This window comes from Humulus lupulus, chromosome 8, assembly GCF_963169125.1.
Source record: "Humulus lupulus chromosome 8, drHumLupu1.1, whole genome shotgun sequence".
NCBI classification, from domain to species: domain Eukaryota; kingdom Viridiplantae; phylum Streptophyta; class Magnoliopsida; order Rosales; family Cannabaceae; genus Humulus; species Humulus lupulus.
The window spans coordinates 146,793,882-146,817,272 of NC_084800.1; the positions used below are offsets into that span (position 1 = coordinate 146,793,882).

At 37.2% G+C, this 23,391-nt stretch overlaps 1 protein-coding gene and 1 long non-coding RNA gene across 7 annotated transcripts; both read right to left on the reverse strand.

Annotated features, from left to right (window-relative positions):
* Positions 1-14,880: 14,880 nt before the first annotated feature.
* On the reverse strand, positions 14,881-15,916 carry LOC133794410 (uncharacterized). 2 transcript variants are annotated; one of them, XR_009875200.1, is made up of 3 exons: positions 15,753-15,916; positions 15,585-15,649; positions 14,881-15,137 (listed from the first exon to the last, which is right to left on the reverse strand). It is a non-coding gene; the product is annotated as an uncharacterized LOC133794410 (long non-coding RNA). The 2 variants fall into 2 exon arrangements; XR_009875201.1 differs by lacking the exon at positions 14,881-15,137 and adding an exon at positions 15,401-15,422.
* A 206-nt stretch (positions 15,917-16,122) lies between these two features.
* Positions 16,123-20,418, reverse strand: LOC133798543 (long chain acyl-CoA synthetase 8-like). 5 transcript variants are annotated; one of them, XR_009875929.1, is made up of 6 exons: positions 19,948-20,418; positions 19,706-19,861; positions 18,122-18,309; positions 17,684-17,801; positions 16,856-17,410; positions 16,123-16,689 (listed from the first exon to the last, which is right to left on the reverse strand). XR_009875929.1 is itself a non-coding variant. In XM_062236879.1 (3 exons), exons 1-3 carry the CDS (start codon positions 18,244-18,246, stop codon positions 17,396-17,398), a joined length of 258 nt encoding a protein of 85 aa, XP_062092863.1. In that variant the 5' UTR covers positions 18,247-18,481; the 3' UTR covers positions 16,721-17,395. The 5 variants fall into 5 exon arrangements, 1 of the variants encoding a protein (XP_062092863.1); XR_009875930.1 differs by lacking the exon at positions 16,123-16,689 and having other exon boundaries at positions 16,721-17,410; positions 18,122-18,289; positions 19,948-20,410; XR_009875928.1 differs by lacking the exon at positions 16,123-16,689 and having other exon boundaries at positions 16,721-17,410; positions 19,948-20,409.
* Positions 20,419-23,391: the final 2,973 nt, after the last annotated feature.

Genomic DNA, 23,391 nt, shown 5'->3' on the forward strand with positions numbered 1-23,391 from the left:
ATGACTTGTTGGCATTCATAGGACTTCTCCATCACTATGTTGCCTAGGCATTGGACCATTAGAGCCGCCTGAAAACAAAAAATACAAAGTTAGTACCAGCCACAGAGAACATAAATAGAAAAATAAAGTAGAGTATTTACCTTCATTGTCGCATGCTGGCACAAGGAGATGAGTTATCGCTCCCCAGTTGGGCAAATCACCTTTTCGTAAGGTCAGACATGGTGGTGCTTTACCCTTGGAGAAACTTCGTAGCCAAAGGAGCAACAAATGAGCTGATCTTCTTAGCAAACAAACTCTCTAGCTGTGCTTGCCTGATTAGAGGTCCCCGAGGCGTCACTCGTTGAGGCTTAAATTGGCGAATACATGCCTCCAGCTCGTGGACAGTAGTTTTTCCCTCGTCTAGTCCAACATTGAACTACTCGACCATTCGATTGTACCTCTCGAGCATCCTCCCTTCGTAGTGCCTGAGGTACATGAGTAGGCTGGGAATTGTTGGTAACGCATAAGCTGGAAAATTTCTTGGCACCGCGTCATGAACCTCAGGAACTCCTGGGGAAGGTGTATCCTCGTAGGACACCTCCATTATCGAAGTGTTGGTCACATCAAGTGTTGGAGCGTGAGTTCTGTCCTAAGCTCCTCAAGAAGGGTTTGAATCATTTCCATTTGTTTTAGTGGCAGCGAAGGCTCCGCCTCTTCTCGACGTATCTTTCCTCCTTCGGCCTTTCAGGAAACTAGATCTGAGTAGTGGGCAAAATTGCTATACCTCATCTGATATACAATGAAAAATTGTATAAACAGAAAGAGGAAGATAATAAAAGCAATAAAAGTAGCAAAGAGCACTCGAGATTTTCGGGAAGTCCCACCACTTGAAGGTTCATTCACGTGAAGCATTGAATGAGCAAAGTCACTCATTAGCTGACCCATCTCATGAGTGGTATTGGTCTCGTACTAGCAAAACCAGGAAGCACGGAAGGAATTCAACTGGTCGAGGTGCAAAAATCCAAAATGAGAAAGACGATTCTTCAAATTGTGGAGGTAGTAGTCGATGGCATCTTAGTAGTCCTAGTATTCCTTCTGAGTCATCGATGATATCTGGAGAAGTTGCATCAGAGGATAGTGGGGGAAACCCACACGTGGTCGGGACTTACCCCTCATCAATCGAATCAACATGATAAATAATTAGAGGAGTTTTACCTTGGTCTAAGGTGGAGCCCCAACTTCCGCTTCTATCTCTTCCTTGATCTTCTGCTTGAGGTGATCTTCTAGGGCTGCTTGAATCACTTGAGCATTTTCTTGGTGCTATTCAGCCAGTTGTTGGGCGTGCACTTATCTAGCCTATGCTTCGCAGCTTTCTCCTTTTACCTTCTAGAATTTTCAAACTTGGTGAGAACGAAGTTCCCAATGTCTTGGCCAGCAAGGAGAAGCCCAACCTAAATGAGGTTCTCCGTTGTCACAAGCTGGCTCAACTCCATCTCCACATCTAGGAAATATTTCATCTACTTTAGGCAGTCTTGGTAAGAAGTCACCCATAGGGTATGGAGGAAATGACCTAAGGCAGGGAAAAGAGTAAAAGAAAAAGAAACATAGGAGGAAATGACCTAGGAAATTCTCAACAAATGACAAGAAGGCTCACTAACGCTAGCGAAGTCTAGGAGCGGAGTTAGGTTAGTTTGGAGGGGGAATCCCGTTGTATAGAAGAAATGATCCTTGAAGTATCCAGCATGGCTCTCGTTTTGGTGAGGAGCCTTGTAGTGGAATTGTGAGTACTTCATTAGGGTAAAGAACTCGTCTAGATCACTTCCCTTCTTCTTCAGGCAAGCTCAAAAGCTGTACATGTACAGAAATTGTGCGATAGAAGGCTCGGGCCAGTTGTGGCACTTGTACAAGACTGTACGCCTTGTTTTTCCCATGGGCTAATTAGCGAGTCAAGCTGCGGCCTAATCATAGTTATCTCGTGGACGTCCCGCAGACCGGAGCTTCTGTCATTAGGTCGTACCTACTTAGCTCGAGGAAACTCAAGGGTTCGCCAAGATTGCACAAGACTTGATCCCGGATTCTGAAGGCCTATGGTCCAGTTAAGTATCCAGCTCGCGGTACGAACTGGGTATGAAGGTTGTGACCCTTTGTAAAGTCAACACACGCAAGGTAAACGTGCATATATCAGACATCACGTGTTTGATATGCCCCTGACTTCTCGGACACGCAGCAGGAACGTGCGTATTCAGACACCAACGACTGGGTTGGGCCGTGCGGCCCATTATCTCCTTACCTATCGATTTGACCATACTAATGTGTCAGGTTTAGGAATTAATCATGAATGTCACAGAGTTGATGTGATAGATAAGAGGGTCACGGGAAGACCTTCTTACCAACTCCCAGGTTCCTTCTCCTATAAATATGGAGACCCTGGGACTTAATAAGGGTTGGATTCTCTATTGTAAAAAAGGCCTTGTAATCAAATATCCAGTATAGAGCAATAATACTGACTAGTGGAGTAGAAGGATTTTAACCTTTGAACCACTCAAAAACGTGTCTTGTGTCACCTCTTTCCTTTTCTAAGATCTTATATCTGTTTCGGTTCACACTTAGCACTAATCCCTTTCTCTTCATTTCTTAATTACCTATTGGCGAAGAACCGCGTCAACAAAGACATACAAGCCCGCAAGGATCCGATAATAATTTTGAATTAATTGGAATGGAGCTATCACAACAAACTTTAGGAAGTTCACGAAGTACTGGTGGAGGGGAAGTGTGCCACCCGCCTGTAGGTGGGACTGGCTCCAGGCCCTGAACCTATCAATGTTGCAGTGGGACCTCTTTGACTCCCGAGAAAAGGCATGTGAGATAGACATCATTCTGGATTTCATAGTGGGCCTTGATGTTAGCCAGAGCATCAAAGATTTTCAACTTGGTCAAGATATTCTCCGCTTCAAATCTGAAGGCCTTGTATTGGGCTGATTCATTGAGGATCAGCCCATGTTGACTTCCTCCTCAGTTAAATTGTGCGTCCCTGAGTGCTCCTTTACCGCCAATGGTCTATCCTCCACTTGAACAACCTCCACAATTGCCAGATGCTCAAACGCACGAACATCCTCGGGAGCTGAAGATTGTCCTCGTGCCATATCTTGAATCTCTTGGTCGAAGTTGAAGAAATCGTGTTGGTGGAGTTCGGAGAGCTACTCGGACATCTGAAACAAAACCAAACAATTAGTATCCTAACAAAAAAAAATGGGTAGAACATGGGAATACCAGAAGAAAAATACTCGGGGATAGAAAAAGAAGGAAAACTTTTCTAAAAGAATAATTCTCTGAGCAATGAAAAACATCCCAGAAACACCATTGGATATTTGAAGAACACGACCAAACAAGGTCGGATTCTAGGAAATTTCTAGAATTGAAACCCAAAAAAATGATATTCTAATCAAAACGTAAAAAAGCCACTTACGACTAGGTATTTCACCAGAATGGGCCCAAAAAACACAAAAAGAAAGGATGCCCTTAATCATATCATGTTCATTAACGCAAACAAAAAACCAGACACAAAGTTACCAAAAAAAAAGCAGAAACAATAAATCTCAGTGAATAAAACTTACTCGATATAAATCGAGGATATGTGCAAAGAAGAGTACGAACGTGGATGTATTTGGTGTTGTTAAGCCAAAAGTAATGGTAGTCGCTCCAATTATCTAGGCTCAATGCAAGAGAAACACAATGTGGAAGTGAGAGAGGTTTCTATGAATGTAAGAGTAAGTATGGGAAATGAAAGGAATGGGAGCATTTAAATTCAAAACCCCAAACGTGGATCAAAGATCATGTGCTCCCAAGTCGTTGATCACCTCTGAGTAAATACTCAAGTGCAATTCAACGGTCACAAAAATTGAGGAAATGGTCGTATTCAACAGGAAAAAGACGTCTCAGGTATGGAAAGACCAGTCATTAAATAACATCTATTGATGGGCCAAATAATGGTGAACATACACGTGGTAACCCCTTTTTGAAAACTTCACTGCTCAAGGACACCCAACGGTCACAACCTGAGGAAAACTTCCTTACAGTATGACAAGTACTTTATCTAAGTCTTCACTGATCCTGAGGATGAGTGAAGAATTAAGAGGCAAATGTTGTCTGTGCTTTCAGCATATGACTCGTGGCACAAATTACGAAATTATTTGGTGTTCTACGACAACTCGAATTAAGTCCACGTCATCATAATCACTATGGGTGGAGTTTGTCACCAATGATCGTTACCTCCTGAGGACCTAGTCGGGAAGTGATTCTCTAAAAGACCCTCCAACCGTGACCAACTCACTCAAGTAGTAGAAAACCTCCTCTAGAGGAAAAGGATAATTGTTAGGTATCAACCAAAGAGGCGCTCTCAATCACATATAGCTATCTGACACTCAGTGGCCATAGAGATTGTGTTTTTGATTCCGTACAAGAGGAAATTTTGATATATCACGACGCCACTTGACATGGGGCAACGTGTAGCTACCACCTGACATTGTCAAGAGAACTTTTCCTATAAACTAATGGGCTTAACATCCTCATATTGAGCCCACCTGTGATGCCCTGGGGCCCACCAACATATTAAATACAGAAAATATGTATTTATTAATAACTAACCTCATTAAGAGAGGAATAATTAAAATCAGTTCAAATTAATGAGCGTAATCCTCCTAGTCACCTATAAATAGGGCTAGGGAATTACTTGTGAAAGGATCCCATCTTTCAGCGTGAGCAAAAACGCTACCTAAATTCTAAGAGAATATAAACTTTGCAAGTTCTTCATCTTTAATACAAGTGCCTTGTGGACTAAGGTTAATTAATAACCTAAACCACGTAAAATGTGGTGTTAATTTTCTCCTTTCTTAAGATTTTATTTCATTTTTCATAGTTAATGAAAAAGCCAGTCAACAACATCTATATGAAGGGAATTATTTTCCCTGAATGATTTAGCAAGATGAATGAAACAAAACACACCATTTTTTTGAAGAAAATTTATAGAACTCTAAGCAAGTAAGAGCTGGATAAAAGGTTGACATATGTGAAGGCTCGGAAGAAGCTCTAATCTAGTGCAGAGCTCAAAATTAGCACATCATAGATAAAGGAACTTTGGATTAGCTCTTCTAAGAAAATATTTCATTATAGATAAAGAGCTCAGAATGAAATGTGTGAAGAATTAGCAGGAGCTCACTTAAGGAGAAGAGCTCGATAGAACTTGATTGAATTGTAGAGCTTGTATAAGAGCACAAAGTTTGAACTTTGAGTTAAATTAAATGCAGAGTTGATTAAAATGAACAATTAAGGAAGATGAAGAAAAGCTTGAAGAGAGCAGAGGCAGACTAATTTCTCTGTCATTAAGCTCAAAGTTTGATTTGAAATGAGAAAAAAGAAGCGAGAAAGAGAATTAAAAAGACTGACACAATCAGATGAGTCCTTTTATTCTCTTTCTCATAAAGGGCTCATTATTTACAGTTTGTAATTGTGAAATTGAAGAACAAATCATAGACTTATTTAAGCATCAGATAACCTTTTCGCAGATACTCTTTCTTTGGTTCAATCTTTCAATTTTTATGAAGAACGCATTCAGAAAGTTGAATGAGTCAACTAAATGTGTACTCCAAGGCTACATCAATGATCAAAAGTTTGAAGAAGACTGTCTATCTTATTTTAGGAATATATTAATTTTGTAAGATTTTTGCCCAAACAATTGGCGTCGGCTGTAAGAAAAGATTAAAAAGTCATATTCAAATGTGTACATTCTTGATATATTGTTTTTGTTTTCTTTTCTACCTTCTTTCAAGAAGGAGACAATCGAAGGACATGAATATTTAGAATAGACATGGCGTGATCAAAAACTCGGCAAGATGAAGCAATAAGTCATTCCCCGCAAATTGACTTCATCTAAGAATCGCACAAAGGTTGCAAGAAGAAGGATGATGATGAACAAAGGTCACAAGAAGAAGAAGCTCAATGCTCTACCTTAAAAGATAAAGACAAGAATGATATTGTGGATGAGAGAAAAACATAAGGCTCTAATGCTCAAAAACCGTCCAATATTCCGGATTCCAAAACAAATTGTTACTGATATTTCTCAATATGAGCTTATAATGGGTTATGTGATAATGATTTTATTAATGAAGACGTTGTACCCAAAAATTATGAGCTGGCATGTGTTATTCATAGTACAGCCATACATCGAGCTAACGTGCAAAAACATATTTGCATGGGGCGATTAACTAAGATTTTCTAGCTCTAGATCCATGGTCTTGAATTCCATATATTTTAGGTCGGTCCAAACGAAGTATCATTAAGAAAGTGAAGAGATCTCCTGGGTGGATTCTAAGATCTCTTAAGATTAGTTCGTATGACCTAATAAACAAATCAAGTTATCCTGGAATGTCTGAGTTCACTTTGTGAGACTTCAAATCACGGGTGATGTACTTGAGGCGCAAATAAGAATTCCTAAAGTTCTGAGATTTATATGTTTGGAAGGTTATTGCGATTTTGCATAATGAATGTTGTAATAAAGGGTAGTAACCAATTGTTGTAAGTTACCTAAACCTATTAATTTTTCCCCTATTAAATAGAGAGGGAATGAATAGGAGAAGGAAGGACATTTTTTGAGATATTGACTTGTGGACTAGATGGATTTAACCACTGAACCATGTAAAGAATGTGTGTTTTTCTTTTATTTAATTATTTACGGTTTATATCAAGCTAAAAATCTCTTATTTTTAATAATTGTTCTGAGTTGACGAAAAATCACATCAACAGTTTGGTGCTTCATTGAGAGCAAATTAGCCTTGAGTTTTTATGCAAATTTTTGTTGTTATAATGGTTATGGTGACTAGAAGATCGATGTGGCAGGATGAGTCAGTTCTACATACAAACCAGAGGAATTATCAACTCCCTATCCTGAGTGGAGAGGGGACTTCTTAGCGCGCTGGTAAACATTCATATTGTAATGCTAGGAACTACTAGGACATAGGGAGCTCACCGATGCATCCCATGAGGGAGCCTTAAGTTTCCTCATACTATTTAGGATTAGTCGTACAAGAAATGGATAAACTCAAAGATTAGCTAGACCACGCCAATAGGCGAATTAATGAAATCATGTCCAAGTTACCCCCTGTAGCTTATCCAGATAATGGGAGAAGGGCGAGTGGTTCTTTGTGGACCGAATCTCGTAGACGTCATCGCACGAACACTAGTCGCTCCATCAAGACTGCGACTCCCAGCATCAGGGCAAGCTCCTAGGAATGAGCAACTTGCCTATCGAGCTAACACCAATTTTTCTCGAGAAAATAGGGACGGGATTCCCCCAAATCCACTAGCTTGGGTCCCATCCAACAATGAAAATCAGGAGGAAAGACTGTCCCAAGTAGAAAGATACATTGTGGTGGATGAAGGGTGACCTCAAACTATATTTCCAAATGGTTGACCAACAGCCTCCCCCATAAGATATCCTTCATCTCCCATCTGTCATCCATAACCTCCCTGAGCTCAAATTCCTCAAAATCGAGCTCGGGGAAATATTTCCATACATGGGAGTTATATGAGAAACTCTACTCAGAGAGAAGTTACATATGTTACCTGATCTCGTGACACTGGATTAGGGCCAGGGTAAGGAATCAGCCTCATCGCTCATAACAGTGAGTGGTAAGCTTCGCTAAGAGTAGCTATATTTAGTGGAAAGTTGTCATGAGAACAGATGAGAAAGTGTTTACAACACTTTTTCTTGAAGACAAGAACCTGACCTGGGAGATCAACTTAATTCCGGTCATAGTATCCATAATAATTATCAACCCAGCTTCCATGAGCACCTTAACTCAAATATATGGCAACATAGTCACGACTGTGAGTTAAGTTATATTCAGCGAAGGGATGATCCTATTGGGAGACATTGAAACAGGAATGTCCCAAATAACCAAACTTATATTCGAAGAGACAATAACCTGGATAACCTGCAACAAGGAGTGGGAGTAATCTATCCAACCTAGGAATGACTTGCATTCGTGGAAGAACATATGAGGGTCTTTCTAGAAGACAATAAGAATAATGATGATTCTGATGAGGAGCTCGAGCCATTTGCACCTCACATAGCTACAACTCTATATCCCCCTTGGTTTGAGATGCCTCACATGGCGACATATGATGGGACCACTAATCAGTCCAATCATGTTGTAACATTCAATCCTTTGATGCTAGCTCACAACGTTAGTATTGATCTTTCATGCGTCTTGTTCCCATCCATCTTAACAGGTGTTGCAAAGACATAGTTTAATAAATTTCAAAGACATTCAATCATGTCCTGGAGTCAATTCTTCGCAGATTTTAAGAAGAAATTTTGAGTAGCGAAAGAAATGTGAGTAGAGGCTGATTGCTTGGCAAATAAAAAATAGCACCCCGAGGAATATACCAAAACCTTCATGAACAGATTCATGAATGTTGCAGATCAAGCCAGGGATGATGATGATAGTTCCAAACTTATGGCTATGCAAGCTAGAATTACTACAGGATGATAGCTTTGGAAAGATCTCCAGAGGAAAGGAGTCAAGAACAAAGATGATTTCTTATCTCGAGCTCAAAGTGGATAAACCTTGAGGAGACAGAATAAAAAATGGTGGCTGCAAATAACACCACCATTTAGCCTGCCAAAAATATCCCCAATACAACGATATCTTCTCCACTGGTTGCTAATAATGGTCAGACCGGGAGTAATAAATGAAAAGGCAGAAATGAAGACAATCAGGCTGGAGCCATAAAGAACAAAGCCAGAGAGAAATATGTCTTTGTTTTTATCATGTACATAAAATTACCAGATACATGGGAAAGCATTTTCTTGGCTAACTCTATTGCCATCCATGGAAAAAGCCCGAGCCTATGAGGAATCAACAAACTAAACAGGATTTGACTAAGTTTTGTTGTTTACATAATGACATAGGCCATACCACTGATGATTTTTGTCAATTGAAAGATGAAATTGAAACGTTAATTTGAGTTGAATCGTTAGCACAACATGCTCAGAATCGAGTAGCTCCAAATCAACAACTCATCCCAAATCAACAACAAGATTTAGGCAATCAGCCAAATGCCCCTGCAGCTCTACCAGCTCCAACAAATCCACACATACCTTCTCATACATTCAAGAACTTAAGAAACATGACAACTCATCATACGTTCCCCATAAATAGCAATGGACAGATAAACAACTGATCATATTTACGAAGGACGCCAGTCATGTCCAATTTCTGCATAATGATCCTCTTGCATGATAACCATCCAAGTAGCAAATAGGGGAGTTCAAAGAATCTTAATTAGAATGCTAGTTCAACAACTCTGTATTAATTTTCAAGGGATGTTCTTGTTGCGATATAATGATAGAGCTCATGGTAACAGTAGGGGATGAAACCTAGCCCACAAATAAGATGCTCAACTTTATGGAAATAGATTTCCCGACTGCATATTATGCCATTTCATGTCGACTCGCTCTTATCAGCCTTGAAGCGATTACTTATATTCACCATCTGGCAATGAAACTTCCCAAACCCACAGGAATATGCACGGTCAGAGGTGATCAGTTGGCAGCTATGGAAAGCTATAGTATAGCAATGAAAGGAAAATTACAACATGCACAACAGGCCATGGTAATCATTGAAGAGGTTGAAAAACTCCAGCTGATGGAAATTAAGGTCGCCAAACGAGAGCATATAAATGATAAACGAGTTTTACACTCATTTTAGTGTGTCTTTCTAGGGAGTGTTTTAGTTAATTAGATCTATTTTGTTTTGTTTTACACTTGTTTTTGGTGGGTTTTTAGATTTTGAAGGACTAAGATGCTTTGCAATGATAAAAAGCTAAAAAATAACAAAAGTACAATAGTTAGGCAAAAATTGGGCTTTGGTGAAGGCAGGGCGACTGCACTGGAAGGTAGCATGACCACGCTAGTGCCTAGGAAATGGAGAATTTCTGCAAAAATTTAATCAAGGACATTTTGGTCTTTTCACTCAGGGAAAATATAGGGATTAGTACTTAATCGTGGGTTTCATCAGAAAAACAGAGTTTTTCAGAGCCTAAGACCTTGAGTTAGCAATTTGGAGTACTTAAGAGAAGATTGGATTGATCTAGAGTTCTTTTCTTACTTCTTTTATCTTTATTTTATGTTGAATTGTAGTTTTATGGATTTTATTGTTTTGGATATTAACTAAATCTATTTCTACGTTTTTTAATTGAGTCTCTTGAAACTCTACTATATATTAATGCATCGTTTATGTTTTATTCCTCATTATTGAGATCTTTTCAATTTATGCTTATTGCTTGTGATTGATTGGTCATCTTTTACATGATTTACATTAATTTGATTCAAATCTAAAAAGTGAGATTGAAACCTGCTATAATTGATTAGACATAGGTTTCAATATTGAATAAGAGTGTCATTATGATTTATGTAGCTTAGGACTTTTCATGCTTTATGCATTTTATATGTTGAATTTATCACACAGATGTAGAAAATTCTCATATAGGTTGAAGCTTATATATCTTAATTTGAATATATATTATTTCAGAAAACTCGCTATCTCAATAAGAAGAATAATTTTGGAATACTGCATTAGTGATATAGAAGAGTGGAAAGAAGATGAAATTAAATTCCCTAGTTTCTCATTCATTATATAATTTTGTTTAATGTTATTTGTTTTGAGTGTATAGTTTATAATTGTTTTTGTTTCATAATTTTTATGTTTATATTTTAGTTTTCTTTCATAATCTATCTTTTGTTAGCCAATTAGAAATAGGAAATTAATTATTGATAATTAGTAATTCAATCTCTGTGGGACGATACTCGTACTTATCGAATTATTACTGAATGTGATTATGTATACTTGCATAGAAAAATTATGGCAATAAGTTTTTCGCTTCATAAAACAACCCATTCTCCAACTCCTATAACCCTGGGTGGAGAAATCATCCAAATTTCTCCAGGCCAACAGCCTCAATTACAGCAACCTATGTCTGAAATTCCGCCTTAAACATCGTCATCTCAGGAACCTAGGCCACCAGCCTCAAGACAAGCCTAATGAATTCCAAGCTGCTTTTTTAACGCTCACAAACACTCATACTCAGTTCATGACAGAGACTAGATCTTCCATCAGAAATTTGGAGATGCAAGTTGGTCAGTTGACAAATATGTTGAACACTAGGCCTCGAGAAAGTTTGCCTAGTAATACAGAGGTTAATCCCAAGGAGTAGTGTTAGGAAATTACTCTGAGGAGTGGGAAACAATATGAGAAGCATGCACCAAAATAAACAGCAAAAAAGAATACAGAGGCTAAAAAGAAAAATGATTCAGTTGAAAATAAGGTTACTGAAGACCATCCTTCTAAAGATTTGGCACCACCTGTTAGCATTGATCACCACATTAGGATTCCTTATCCTCAGAGGTTTCGGAATAATTCTCTTGATAAATAGTTCTTCAATTTCCTTGAGGTATTTAGAAAGTTGTACATAAATATTCATTTTGTTGAAGCTATAGAGAAAATTCCTAGTTATGTAAATTTCATGAAGGAAATTGTGTCAAAGAAAAGGAAGATAGATGATTATGAAATTGTGCTACTGTTTGAATAGTGCAATGCTATATTGCAAAGAAGCTTTCACAAAAGCATAGAGATATAGGAAGTTTAACTATACCATGCACTATAGGGACTTTTGAGTGCAAGCATGTATTATGTGATTTGGGGGCGAGTATTAATTTGATGTCTCTATTTATTTTTCGTCGTCTTGTTTTAGATGAAGAATGGCCTCCAACAATAACTCTACAGTTGGCAGATCAGTTAGTCAAGCATCTTAGGGATATTATCGAGGATGTGTTAGTAATACTGGACAAGTTCATTTTTCTTGGGGATTTTGTTGTTTTAGACATGGATGAAGATGCCAATGTCCCTATTATCCTTTGGAGACCATTCTTGGCCATGGGGTAAGCATTGATTGATGTTCAAAAGGGTGAGTTGGGACTTAGAGTTCATGGAGATGAAATTGTCTTTAATGTGTTCAAGGCACTAAATTATCCTAGAGCATGTGATAGCTGATTTAGTATTTATGTGGTTGATGGAGCGATTTCTGGTACAAGTTTGGGGGATGATCCTCGTGAGTTGACTTGGACAAAGGTAGATGTGGATGAAGAAGATGCTAACGAGGCCATGAAATATGTTAATTGGGTGAATTCCTATGGACCTTACTACAAGAAGAAATTTGAAGGGTTGGGACAAGGGCCTAAGAGACCACTGCCTTCTATAGAGAAGTCATCGGTTTAGAGTTGCTCAGACCACCTTCGCTATACTTATATGGGTGAGAAGGAGACCTTGCCTATGATTGTGTCTTCTTCTCATTCTGAAGTGCAGGTGAAAAATTTATTGAGAGTACTCTTGCCCATAATTTGGCTATTGGGTGGACTTTGGCGGATATTAGAGGAATCAGTTCGTCCACAGTCATGCATAGAATTCTCATGGAAGACCATAGCAAGCCCTTTATTGAAGCTCAGAGAAGAATAAATCCAGCCATGAAAGAAGTGGTAAGAAAAGAGATTTTAAAGTGGTTAGATGTTGTTGTGATCTATCCAATTTCTTAAAGTGCTTGGGTGAGTCTAGCGCAAGTGGTGCCCAAGAAATGTGGTATGATTGTGGTAAAGAATGAAAATAACGAGCTCATCCCGACTCCTAATGTGACGGGCTGGCAGATTTTTATAGATAAGTGCAAGCTAAATACGGCAACGAGGAAGGATCATTTCCCTTTGCCGTTTGTTAATCAAATGTTGAATAGGTTGGCAGACAACAGTTATTATTTCTTTTTCGATGGTTACTCAGGATATCTTCATATAGCAATTGCACCTGAACACTAAGAGAAAATGACATTTACATATTCCTATGGAAGTTTTGCTTTTCGAAGTGGTACTAAAGTGGTGTGAAGAGTCCAATTTAGTCTTGAATTGGGAGAAGTGCCACTTTATGGTGAACAAGGGGATTGTTCTTGGGCACAAAATTTCTAGCAAGGGTGATAAGGTTGATCGTGCCAAAATTTTAACTATTGAAAATTTACCACCTCCTGTTTCGGTAAAAGGGGTGAAAAGTTTCCTTAGGCATGCGGGGTTCTATAGAAGATTTATCAAGGATTTCTCTAAGGTTTTGAAGCCTCTCTCAACCTTGTTGATGAATGGTGCTCTTTTTTATTACAATGAAGAGTGTCTTAATGATTTTAAGATACTTAAGTTGAAGTTGATTTCAGCACCCATCATAGTTACACGGAATTGGGACCTTCCATTTGAGTAATGTGCAACGTCAATGACTATGCAGTTAGAGCAATTTTGGGATAGCGAGTTGACAAGGTATTTCAAACCATCTATTATGCTAGTAGAACCCTGAATGATGCTCAGTTGAATTATAACACCATGGAGAAGGAACGTCTAACTTTTGTTTATGCCTTTGACAAATTCTGACCATATCTTATTGGAAATAAGGTGATTGTGTATACCGACCATTCAGCTATCAAATAACTTATAACAAAGAAAGATGCCAAGCCTTGTTTCATTAGATGGATGTTATTGCTTCAAGAATTTGACATGGAGATTCGTGATAAGAAAGGGGGCAGAAAATCTTGTAGTGGACCACTTGTCTAAACTTGAGGTGGAGGAGAGTCAAGGTACAAGAAATGTGCAAATTAATGAGCATATTTTTGGGGTAATTGAAGATTCTAAGGTGCCATGGTATGAGGATTACATCAATTATTTAGTAGACAATGTTATGCCTCCGGAGGAGTCAAGGAAAAAACTTAAGAAATTTTATTCATAGGTGAAGCACTATAATTGAGAGAGCCCATTTTATAGAAACATTGTGCGGATCAAGTCATCCGTCGCTGCATACCAGTAGATGATATGTTTTTTATTCTACAAGGACAATGACAAAGGTAGTACAATGTATTTTTGTTGGCCTACCTAATTTAAAAATGGTAATACCATTGTTAAGGCTTGTGATCACTTTCAACACACCGATAACATTTCGAGGAGGAATAAGATGCTTATAAATGCTATATTCGAGGTGGAAATATTTGATTTGTGGGGAATCGATTTTGTGGGACCTCTTTCGTCATCTTACAATAATAAGTACATCTTGCTCGATGTTGATTATTTGTCTAAATGGGTTGACCCGATGACAACTCCTATTAATGACTGAAACGTCACTACAAGAAAAAACAGTATTCATAACACTTAAAAAGTGCTATCTGGGACTATTGATAGCACTTCTGAAAATGCTAACGTAGCCCATGTTATTAAAAGTCCAGTCTTTTCTATAACATTTTTTTAATGTTATGTTCCGTGTTATCTTAAACTATTCAATAACACATTTTTAGATGCTATAATATTCAAATAATAACATTTAGATAGAGTTTTTGATTATAAATTTGAAATTTAATCTTGTATTTTTTTCATAACACTTTTCAACTGTTACATTTGATTATTTTAATAACATTTTTAGTTTGTTATATTATATAAACCATAACGATTTTTTACGCTTATAATATGCTTTTAAATCATAACATATAGGAATAAAATTTTAAATTTTATTTTGATAAGTATACTTATATGGATTTTTTTTAATTAAAAGATTTTCATTATTGTATTTTGATAAAAAAAATTCAAAATTAATCATAAAATGTAATTCTCAATAGATTGATAAACCATAAGTATTACATTAAACAATAACTAATTCAAACCATAAATGTGTCTACTTCATGAAATCTTAGTTCTAACTTAAGTTTGAAAATATAACATAATAAAGTTTTATAATCTTGAACAATTTTTACTTCAAAAATGAAAAATAGAAACAAAACTTTATAGTAATTTTCCTAAACAAGAAAAGTTTTTGGTCATTGAAGATGAGAGAAATACAACATCCATAAAGTTGACCATTACAAAAACAACAATAACAACAACATGATACCAGCCTGCCATCATTTAATTTGGAAATGCTGAATATACATGCCATTCTCAACATAGAACAAACACTTGTGCAACATTTTCTCAGTAAATTCCGGGGATGACCCTGTACCGAACCTTCTCGCAGTACGATTTCCAGTATTTTCCATACCTACAATAACAATCACATGTCAAGATTTTATGCCTTTATCTGTATGAAAACGCGCAAACCATTATTCATTTCGTCTACTTATTTATTTTTCTCTACACTGGCATCGGTTTGTAAATTGTCTACACTTGTTGGACCAGAAACCACTAACATGATCAGAGTTTGTCTCTCCCATAAAAGCAAATAAACTAGTAGCACTCGTAAGGTAAGTTACGTGGTTAAAAAGAGCTGGAACAGTCCAGAAAAATGCAGCTAATATTTCTGGGACATAGTGGTTATGAATGAAAGCTAATATTGCACAAGTGGCAGTTATATTTACATGGATCAGCTAAAATTACTTACTTGGATCAGCTAATATTTCTTCTTGGTTATGAACCCCCCGCATTCATAACCAAGAAGAAAAAAAAATCCAGTTAGTTCAGATTTACATGGTAGAGCCTGAAAACGTACCATCCCGAAGTTAAAAGAATGCTGCTTTTTGTTTCCCCAGTTGTGGTAGTGTAAGTGGCAGTTATCTGTGAAACAGAAAGGGAAGAATTATGCAGGATTTAGCAGCAGATATACAGAAAATTGTATGTATAATGAGAACCAAATAACGAGTTTCAGAGAACCATATACCTTTGATGGAGCTTTACCCCAAACCAAAGCTTTGCCATTTGTTCTGCGAAACTCTTGCCTTTGCCTATCACAGTCGTAGTTGATGTATATGCAAAGAATGCCTGCTACTAGGATGTAGAGTGCCAACTGTGACAAAGCAAAGTAGACAACTAAAATTAAGAATTAATTTAACAGGGACAATGGGGAAATAGGACAGAAAAGAAAGTATGGTTGGTTGCAAAAAAAATCAAGTCTACGCTCATCTCATGGGCTTGGCAGCTTACAAACAAAGTTACAAGCATTCAACTTTTGCATTTGGCTAGTAGAATAGATTTGCAGCTTCTAACTCAAATCTAGAATCAAATTGCCAATATACAGCTTTTACTGGTAAAAAGAAAAAAGATAGACGTTAAATACTAGCAAAAGAGCTAAAGAGTGTGTCCACAAAGCAATCTGTTGTAGAAGTGTAAAACAGGAAGGTCGGGTCTGATTTAGAGGTAAGAAATAACCACCAGGCCAGCTGCACGGGCACACAGTAAAGTAAGATTAAGTGTTCTTTTTGTTCAAATGAATTATCAATTCACTTCCCATCTATCAATCTCCTCAATCTTTCGCACAGGAGAACTGATATCAAGAGCCAAATGGAAAATTTTAAACACAATGCTAACCTATAAAATTCAGAGCATGAAAATAAAAAACATGACAAATACATACATGAAGACAATCCAAAGCAGATTCTAAGATTTTCAAGTTCTTTGTCTCAAATGCAAGTCGAAGAGGACTCAACACAAGTTCTGCCACAGACCCCTCCAAAGTATTCCCAGCACTTGCCAAGACAGTGGAAATAGTTGCACTGATGCTCACTGGCTTAGCAACTGGAATAGCCTCGGCATCGTGAGGAACTGTTTGTGACTGGCTTTCCTCTGTTTTAGATTTTGCAGCTCCATCTTCAAGTGAACTGCAACAGAAAGAGATACCATACACAACAATTAAAGGACATCTTATTGTTACAGAGGATTTGATAAGTAAAGTTTTACATGTTAAAGATGTGCTACTTGACCTGATTGCATAAAAAAAAATCAACAGAAATTACACAAGAACAAGTTAAAGATTGTAACAGTTACATTAATCTTTAACCATGGAAAATAATCTTCTCGAAGGTGTCATTCCGACTTCTTTGGGGAAGCTAAGGCTCTTGCAAATGCTACTGTTGAATGGGAATGCATTATCAGGAGAAATCCCCTCATCCTTATGAAACCTCACACAACTCTCAGTGCTTAATTTATCAGAAAACAATTTTAATGGAAGCATAACTCCAAATATTGTTGACTGCCAAAGGCTGCAGAAACTTGACCTTTCAAAAAATAATTGACTATATATGACTATATAATCCTATAAGTTTCTTTTTATGGGATCTCAATACTACATTGTATATATGTAAAGCCATTAATATTTCTCAAATTTGTAAATGATGGTAAACTCTTAACAGATGGACAGGACTTCTGTTCTGGGAGATGCCATCAATTATGTAAAACATCTGAAAGAACGAGTAAAGACACTAGAGGAACAACAAGAAATGAAAACCGAAAACCATAAACCAGTCATTTTGATGAAGAAATCTCTGCTATGTACTGTCGAAGATTCTTTGTCTGATAATGACATGGTTATGCAGCCACTGCCTGAAATTGAGGCCAGAGTTTCCAACAAGGATGTTTTGATAAGAATCTATTTTAAAAATAATAAGAAAAAAGTAATCATTCCTTTTAAATCGAAGTCAATAATATTAAGTGAACTGATCTAAAAGCATGTTGCTACATGCATTTTAATTTCTCATTAAGACCTGGCTAAAAGCAATCAATACAAAATATTATATAACCACTATGTCAAAAAGCAATCAATTGAATATTTATATTAGATGAAATTAACGCATAAATGATCAACTCTTAATATACCTTAATGTAGCAACAAGGAAGGGGTGGCCCTACACGGCCCACTACTGTGTCATCTGCCTCAGAAAAAGCAGCTCCAACAAAAGTTTCTATCAAGCCATATCCTTGGCCAATAGGAGCCCTATTTAAGCATAATCAACCAAAAAGAAAAGTATGCAATAATAAGAAATAGATACACATGAAATGAAAAATAACACGACCCATTGCAAGAATTTCACAGTGCATAGTTAGTCTAGCATGGAACTAAATATGGAAGTATTAGCATCTAAATGAATTTGGACGAGTGATTGTGTGCATATAAGTATGACATATAACTTCACATGTGGACACACTAATCTAGTAGAGTTTGCAATCCAATAATTTAACCTTTTAATCGTATTAAATAACAAGGTTAAACCTCAAATTCAATTATTGTAAATCTCAAGAAAATGAAATAATTACCCCATGCAGATATTGATGAAGCGTTGAGAATCCGCAGATAAAGGAGCTCCACCACAGAGCATAAATCTAATATCTCCTCCAAGTACAGAGCGTATTTTCTTAAAGATGATTAAATCCCACAGCATTTTTTCCAGTCCCCAAGCCCCAAACCAGCTTCCTTCTACAGATCTGTTAATCAAGCTTTATGGCTGAGATGGGAAGTTAGGAAGACTGAATTATTTGTAGAAAAAATTTTGTGATGCTATAGGCTCTAACCATGAAATGAACTTATAAAGAACTTACAAGACAAAGTCACAAAAAGTAAACTTGGATGCTCTCAAGCAGTCAGTTGGATGCACAATATCAAGCCTCACAATATAATTCAAGATATATATATATGTATATATACATGTATATAAGAGGCATTTACAAGAATTTGAACCTCACACCACTCACACAAGCAGTCACTTACAACTTGAGTTAGCCTCAAGTGGCATATATATATATATAAGGAATAGTTTGCCCTTAGTCCCAGATAGGGGTTAGCCAAGGTAGAAACATCACAGTAAAAACAAAACAAGTTTTCTCATTTCAGAAAGAATAGGAAATTAAGTGCCAAGGATTACACTGCATATGTAAATTGCTAAAAAAAACGTATGTACTAGTTTATGGGATATATTTTTTTATCCAACAGTTGGTAAAGAGGAAGTAAAGGGAAAAGCAGACATAAAGAGTAAAATGGGCAGTTTGGTTGGAGAGAAAAGAGTGAAAGAGCAAGAAAAGTGAGACCTGCAATTTTTCTTTCTCCAGAAAAGGGGTGAGAACTTTTTGAAACAAGTGTAATACAATATTTCTATTTTTCCCTACATACTACAGTTACCCACATACCCCTCTATTACCTATATTCTATTATTTTACCACTTTACCCCTCATTCTAGTTGCTTCTTAGGATGCAGTTTTATACATAAACCATTTAATGAAATGACTAGTGAACAATATAAGAACTCCCCACATGATTTCTATATACTCAACAGAATAAAATTCTACACACTTCCGTCAAAAAGTGTATTTTAGTAACAATGCATGCACAACATTTCTAGTCCCTTGATATGAAGAACCATATCTCATATCATATCTATACATGTATAGTGTATGTGAGAAAAGAGACATATTCTCTGTTTTTGTTTCCAATGCATTAAGCTCTGTTAAAAGGGACTTTGGAAGAGCTACTAAGTTTTGTTTCCAATGCATTAAGCTCTGTTAAAAGAGCATTGAAGCTCCAATCAGGTTCAGGGTCGGCAGCAATTCCCTCAACAGTTTGGGGACAACGAGGTTCCAACTTAACAGCTCCCCTAAACAAATCCAAATTGATCCCACAGATCAGAAACAACCCATGATATCAACAGCCATTTGCTTATACGATTTAAAAATCATAATTTTCAGTCAAAAAGAAAAGTGTCAAATTCGTATCTCTATTCCTAGATGATAATCAAACTATGAATTCCAATAAAAAAAACTGCATTCTCTCTTTATAAATGTAACTGAATTACAGAAGAAAATTTAACCAAAATATGAACGATAGAAAGAATCAAGCTTGAAACTTACATTGCGTAAAACTTCAATTCGAAAAGCTTCGGTTCCCCCAAATAATAGGGTTTCCGCAATCCACTGTATAGTACCTCCCCTCGTTCGTGGCTCAAAACGCAATCACCAACACCGAGTTAGGGTTTTTGGTTTTTGACCGTTGGCAGCAATACCACACTGGACGAAAGAGGTTGTTCAGTGATGGCCAAGCAAGCTGTTTCAGTCCCTTCTTGGATTAAAAAGAAAAGAGAGAGAGTACTCACCATGAGACAAGAGCAAAAGCTGGGCCTAGCCTCGCACTGAGAGAGAGCCTCCTCTGCTGGCTTGCGGACGATTTCGTCGCCACTCAATGAATCGGTCAAGAACGAGTATATCGCTGGGAGGTCCGATTTCGATAGCGTCATTACAAGCGAGCTTTCGAATCAGTGATTATCTGATATTAAATTGCAATCTTAAATTAAAAAAATACCTCACATAGACAAACGAGGTTAGAGTGCTCTTGCCTGGGTTTTTGCTTCCAGCAGGAGAAATGCCGTGAAGGAGAAGGAGCAGGAAGACTTGCATGAGGGAGAAGGGGGAGACTGAGCAGCAAAAATCGCGTGAGGGAGAAGGAGCATCAAGAATCGTACAGATCGTGGTGATCCAGCGGCTGAATGGATTAGAGACATAGTGTGAGAGAGAGTGAGAGAAGGAAAGATAGTGGAGTCTGAAAGAGAGGGGCAGAGGAGGCAAATGGGTTAGACAAAATTTTCATTAGGCGCTTCTTTCTTTTTTAATTGGCGCCTAAATTGGCTGTGAAAAAAAATTAAACGTGTATTAATAACGTTTTTTAATAAGTGCTATTTTTTACTGTAATATATACTCAAAATTGTTGTAGTGCGTAGTTCTTAATTTTTTACAAAAGCATATATTCACTTGATTTGTAAGTGCCTGAGCTAGTCTAAGTAATGAAGAGATCCATTTTCGCAATAATCATTTTGATGCTTTGCTTGCTCGGAATAGAGTAAGGCATAGAACTTCTTTATCCTATCATCCCCAATCCAATGGTCAAGCAGAAGTGTTCAATAGGGAGGTCAAAAGTATCCTAGAAAAGACCATTAATATCTAAAGGAAATATTGGTTTAAATAGCTTGATGATGCATTATGGGCTTATAGGACAGCATTTACAACTCCCAATGGCATGTCTCCTTATCGCTTAGTTTTTCGTAAAGCATGACATTTACTAGTGGAGTAAGAGCACCGAGCTTATTGGGAAATGAGGCAGTTAAATATGGATTTGAACATAGCTAGACAAAATAGGCTAATAGAATTGAATGAACTTGATGAGTTTCATTATAAAGCCTATAAGAATGCCAAGATCTATAAGGAACATACTAAAGCTTAGCATGACGAAAACCTTGTTCAAAAAGAGTTTCAACTCGGGCAGTAAGTATTATTGTTTAATCTAAGGTTGAAATTGTTTCTGGTCAGGTTAAAATCAAGGTGGTGAGGACCGTACTCAGTGGTGAAAGTTTTTCCTTATGGAGCGTTAGAATTGCAAAATAAATATAAGGAAACTTTCTAGGTGAATGGCCAATGAGTTAAGCCATTCTTGGGTGGATTTTAGGATAAAGTGAAGTCTGTCCTCCTCTTAAAGGCACTCTTCAGAGGAGTTTAGCATCCAGCTAAATGACGTTAATGACGGCACATTTGGGAGGCATCTCTATGTTTACTTTTACTTTTTGTTGTGTTTTTATTTTTGAACAAATTGAAATTTAGGGACTTATTTTTGTTTACTTAGTTTTGTAGGCTTAGTTTTTATTATTCTGTAAGTTTCTATTTTTGAAATGTGAAAATCATTCAAAAAAAGGAAAAATTTGAAAAAAAAAGGCTCAAAATGCCATTTAAGAGCTTCTGGTGCGTCCGCGCCAGAAGGTAGCGCAATTGCGCCCACAGAAAATTTGGGCCTTCTGGTTTTGTAGCGGGATCCTGGTGGGAGTGTCGCAACTATGGTGGGAGTATCGCGACCATGCTAGATGTCGTAAATATGGGGCTTTCTGGCCTAGTGGCGTGAAGAAAACTTTCAAAACACGAATTCACTTCAATTTTTTTTCAAATTTTCTCTTCTCCTCTCTGATTTCTTCTCTGTTTCTCTCCTGAATTTGAGCCTTTCACTAGACTTTGGTATGATTTTCCTCCATTAATTCACATTTACTCTTTGTAGTGGTGTTTTCTTTTATACATTGTGAGTTGTCTTTGTTCTTTATCCTTTTACTTTTCCTTTTCCTTTGATTTTTTTTATTTTTTATTTTTTGACCTCTATGGGGGGATTCACTTTGGGCATTTGCATTGTTTTGGAATTGTTGATTATTTGAGTGGACTTTGGGGTGAAATTTGACCTTGAAATTGGGGGTTTGAGCCTAATTGGGTAATTGATAAAATTGTGATTAAATTGATGTTTCATTGAGTGATTATTGATGATATAGAGCTTAAAATTCCTTGGGCATTGATTTAATTTGACAATTGTGGTGTAATTAGATTAAATTGAGACTTTAGGTCATCACATTGGGGCTTATTAATTTTACTTGCAATTGCCCTTGTTCTTGAATTTTTTATTGTTCGTTGATATCATTTGAATTTTCTTGGGTGGTTGTGAAGAAGTTTTTAATATCATTAGTGTCAATTATGCCTATTTCTTTGTGTGAATTGTTATTGTTGAAATAGCACCCTCTAGGAAAGGAAAAAAAAGTGAAGGAACAATTGCTTGAACCCTAAGATCGCGACTGTAACGCCCTACTAATCCCTGACCGTTACACTGTGTGTTTAACATAGTGCTCAACTGGCTGAACGAGTCATTTGGACATATAAACATGTGATTAAGATTAATAAATAGGTTAGGCACTAAAATTTTTCATTAAAAGAGTTCAGTATGTACATGGGATTCCAAAAATATTTATAAAGTGTTACAAGACAATTAAATACAAATAGTTGTCCTAAGCGGAAAAATGATCGACAGATCTAGATCCTCAAAAGATATCTCGATCGCGGTGATCGAGCAGGCCGCATATGTACACAACACCCCCAAAGCTCTCCAACTCATGGATGATCCATCTTATCTTTGCCCTTACCTGCACCACGTAACACATGTGATCCAATGTTCAGCAAGAAAACACAGATAATAACATAACTAGATATTCAAGGGATTATAAATCATTAATAACATGCCTACAGTTATAATCAACACTCAAGTAGACATTCAGTTTATTTACATTTTTGTAGGGTCGTATAAGCGCATATTGCGCTCCTTTCTTTCAAATGGATATAGAATTATACAAGTGCTTATTGCCCTCCTTTCTTTCAAGCAGCTATAGAGTCGTACAAGCGCATGTTGCGCTCCTTTCTTTCAAGCGGCTATAGAGTCGTACAAGCACGTATCGCACTTCCAGATTGGCCTAGCCATAATAGTCTGCATTCCACATGTTAATGCCGACCAGGACTTATAAGCCGAGCTATCCAACCGAATACCAATAGGAAATGCATTTCATACATAATACAACTATACAAAATACATGTGTTCATGCTTAGACAAACATTCCAAGAATGGTTATAACCACATTCAATAACCAGGGCTCAAGCCCTAATCTCAACATAGGTGCAGGTTCTTACCTCAAGTTCTGAACAAGTGAATATAGTGACCCCAAGTGCGACCATTTCCTCTCGAGCCTTGC

Excerpts from the sequence above, each read along its gene's own strand:
- LOC133798543 (XM_062236879.1), bottom strand. The coding sequence starts at position 18,246 with ATGCTGTGGGATTTAATCATCTTTAAGAAAATACGCTCTGTACTTGGA. Across the intron at positions 17,802-18,121 it reads TTCATCAATATCTGCATGGG|GGCTCCTATTGGCCAAGGAT; the intron begins GTAATTATTTCA and ends ATGCTTAAATAG.